Raw genomic sequence first — 1553 nt, forward strand, 5'->3', positions numbered from 1 at the left:
CCCCCGTTGGAGGTATTAACAAGACGCCACTTGTCTCGCTATTTTTTTTATTGCATTCTACGCATACGATTTGGTAATGCAATTTTTTGTTTGAAGGCTCTACGTGCAGTATTAGCTGCGATATAGGTCTGGTAAGTTCTTATTGAATCACCCGGTATATATACAGGGTGAGTCATAAGTCTCCATACGAGATGACTAATGTTCATTTTTGATTTTCCAGATAGTAAGTTTCCATCCAAGATGACTAATGTTTATTTTTCATATTCCAGGTAGTAAGTTTTCATACAAGATAACTAATGTTTATGTTTTACGTATTTTCCAGGTAGTAAGTCTCCATGCAAGATGAATAATGTTTATTTTTTATTTCCCGGGTAGTTGAACCAAAGTGAAAGAAGCGAAAGAATGCCACTTACGAAGGAAGAACGTATTGACATCATTCTGTTGGCTGGTAGTGATACCATGCGTCATGTAGCACGTGCGTTCAATGAAACACACAGAACACAGATAACCCATGACACAGTGGTCAAACTCATTCAGAAATTCAAGAGAACAGGTTCTGTGGCCGACGAACCTCAATGTGGAAGACCGAAGACGGCAACAAATGAAGTTACGTCAACGATGGTGCTGGTAGTGATGGTCAAGAGTCCGAAAAAGGGAACCCGACGCCTCTCTGCAGAAATTGGTATTAGCCAAAGCAATGTCATGCGTATCTTGCATACTAACAAGTGGCACCCATTCAAGCTACAAATGTTGCAGAAGCTGTCAGAAGACGATCCTGATCGCAGGACAGAGTTTTGTGAATGGGCACTAAACATGTACCATAGTGATCATGAATTCGTTAGTATCATCCTTTTTTCAGATGAAGCGAATTTTTATGTTAGTGGTGAGGTGAACAGGCAAAATGTGAGGTACTGGAGTGATACCAACCCACATTGGATGTTTGAGTGCAAACAGCAAGGTGCAGCGAAACTCATGGTGTGGTGCGGGATATGGGGTAACAGGATTGTTGGCCCTTTTTTCATTGAAGGAAACCTTAACGCCAAAGGTTATCTTGACATGTTAAAAAATGTCATCTTCATGCCAATCTTGGATGAGAGTGGGGACTTTCCTGCATTTTTTCAGCAGGATGGAGCACCACCCCACTAGACATTGAAGTGCGCCGATGGCTGGACCAGCAGTTCCCTGGGCATTGGATCGGTCGACGTGGTCTGGTGGAGTGGCCACCAAGGTCACCAGACCTCACTCCCATGGATTTTTATTTGTGGGGCCACCTGAAATCGATTCTGTACCAGGAGAAAATTCGGGATTTGGATCATCTTAAACAAAGAATCAGTGCAGCTTGCAAACATGTAACAAGTGCAACATTGACAAATGTTCGTCGGAATTGGTTGGAGCGCCTGTCATTTTGTCTCGACATGCAAGGGAAACATGTGGAATATATTTTATAACTTTAGTGTAATATTATCATCATTTGTATGGAGACCTATTTTAAAAATAGAAATGAAATTAAAAATAAAAATTATTTGTGTATGGGTTTTGGGTTCGTTTTCCGG

General features: G+C 41.3%; 1 protein-coding gene across 1 annotated transcript; it reads left to right on the top strand.

Moving 5' to 3' along the window:
• Positions 1-402: 402 nt before the first annotated feature.
• LOC145665518 (uncharacterized) lies at positions 403-1146 on the top strand. Its single transcript, XM_081732823.1, has one exon. The coding sequence runs from the start codon at positions 403-405 to the stop codon at positions 1144-1146; it is 744 nt and encodes a 247-aa protein (XP_081588949.1).
• The last annotated feature ends 407 nt before the right edge of the window (positions 1147-1553 follow it).

Source organism: Thermobia domestica, chromosome 11 (assembly GCF_964235325.1).
Source record: "Thermobia domestica chromosome 11, izTheDome1.hap1.1, whole genome shotgun sequence".
Classification (NCBI taxonomy): domain Eukaryota; kingdom Metazoa; phylum Arthropoda; class Insecta; order Zygentoma; family Lepismatidae; genus Thermobia; species Thermobia domestica.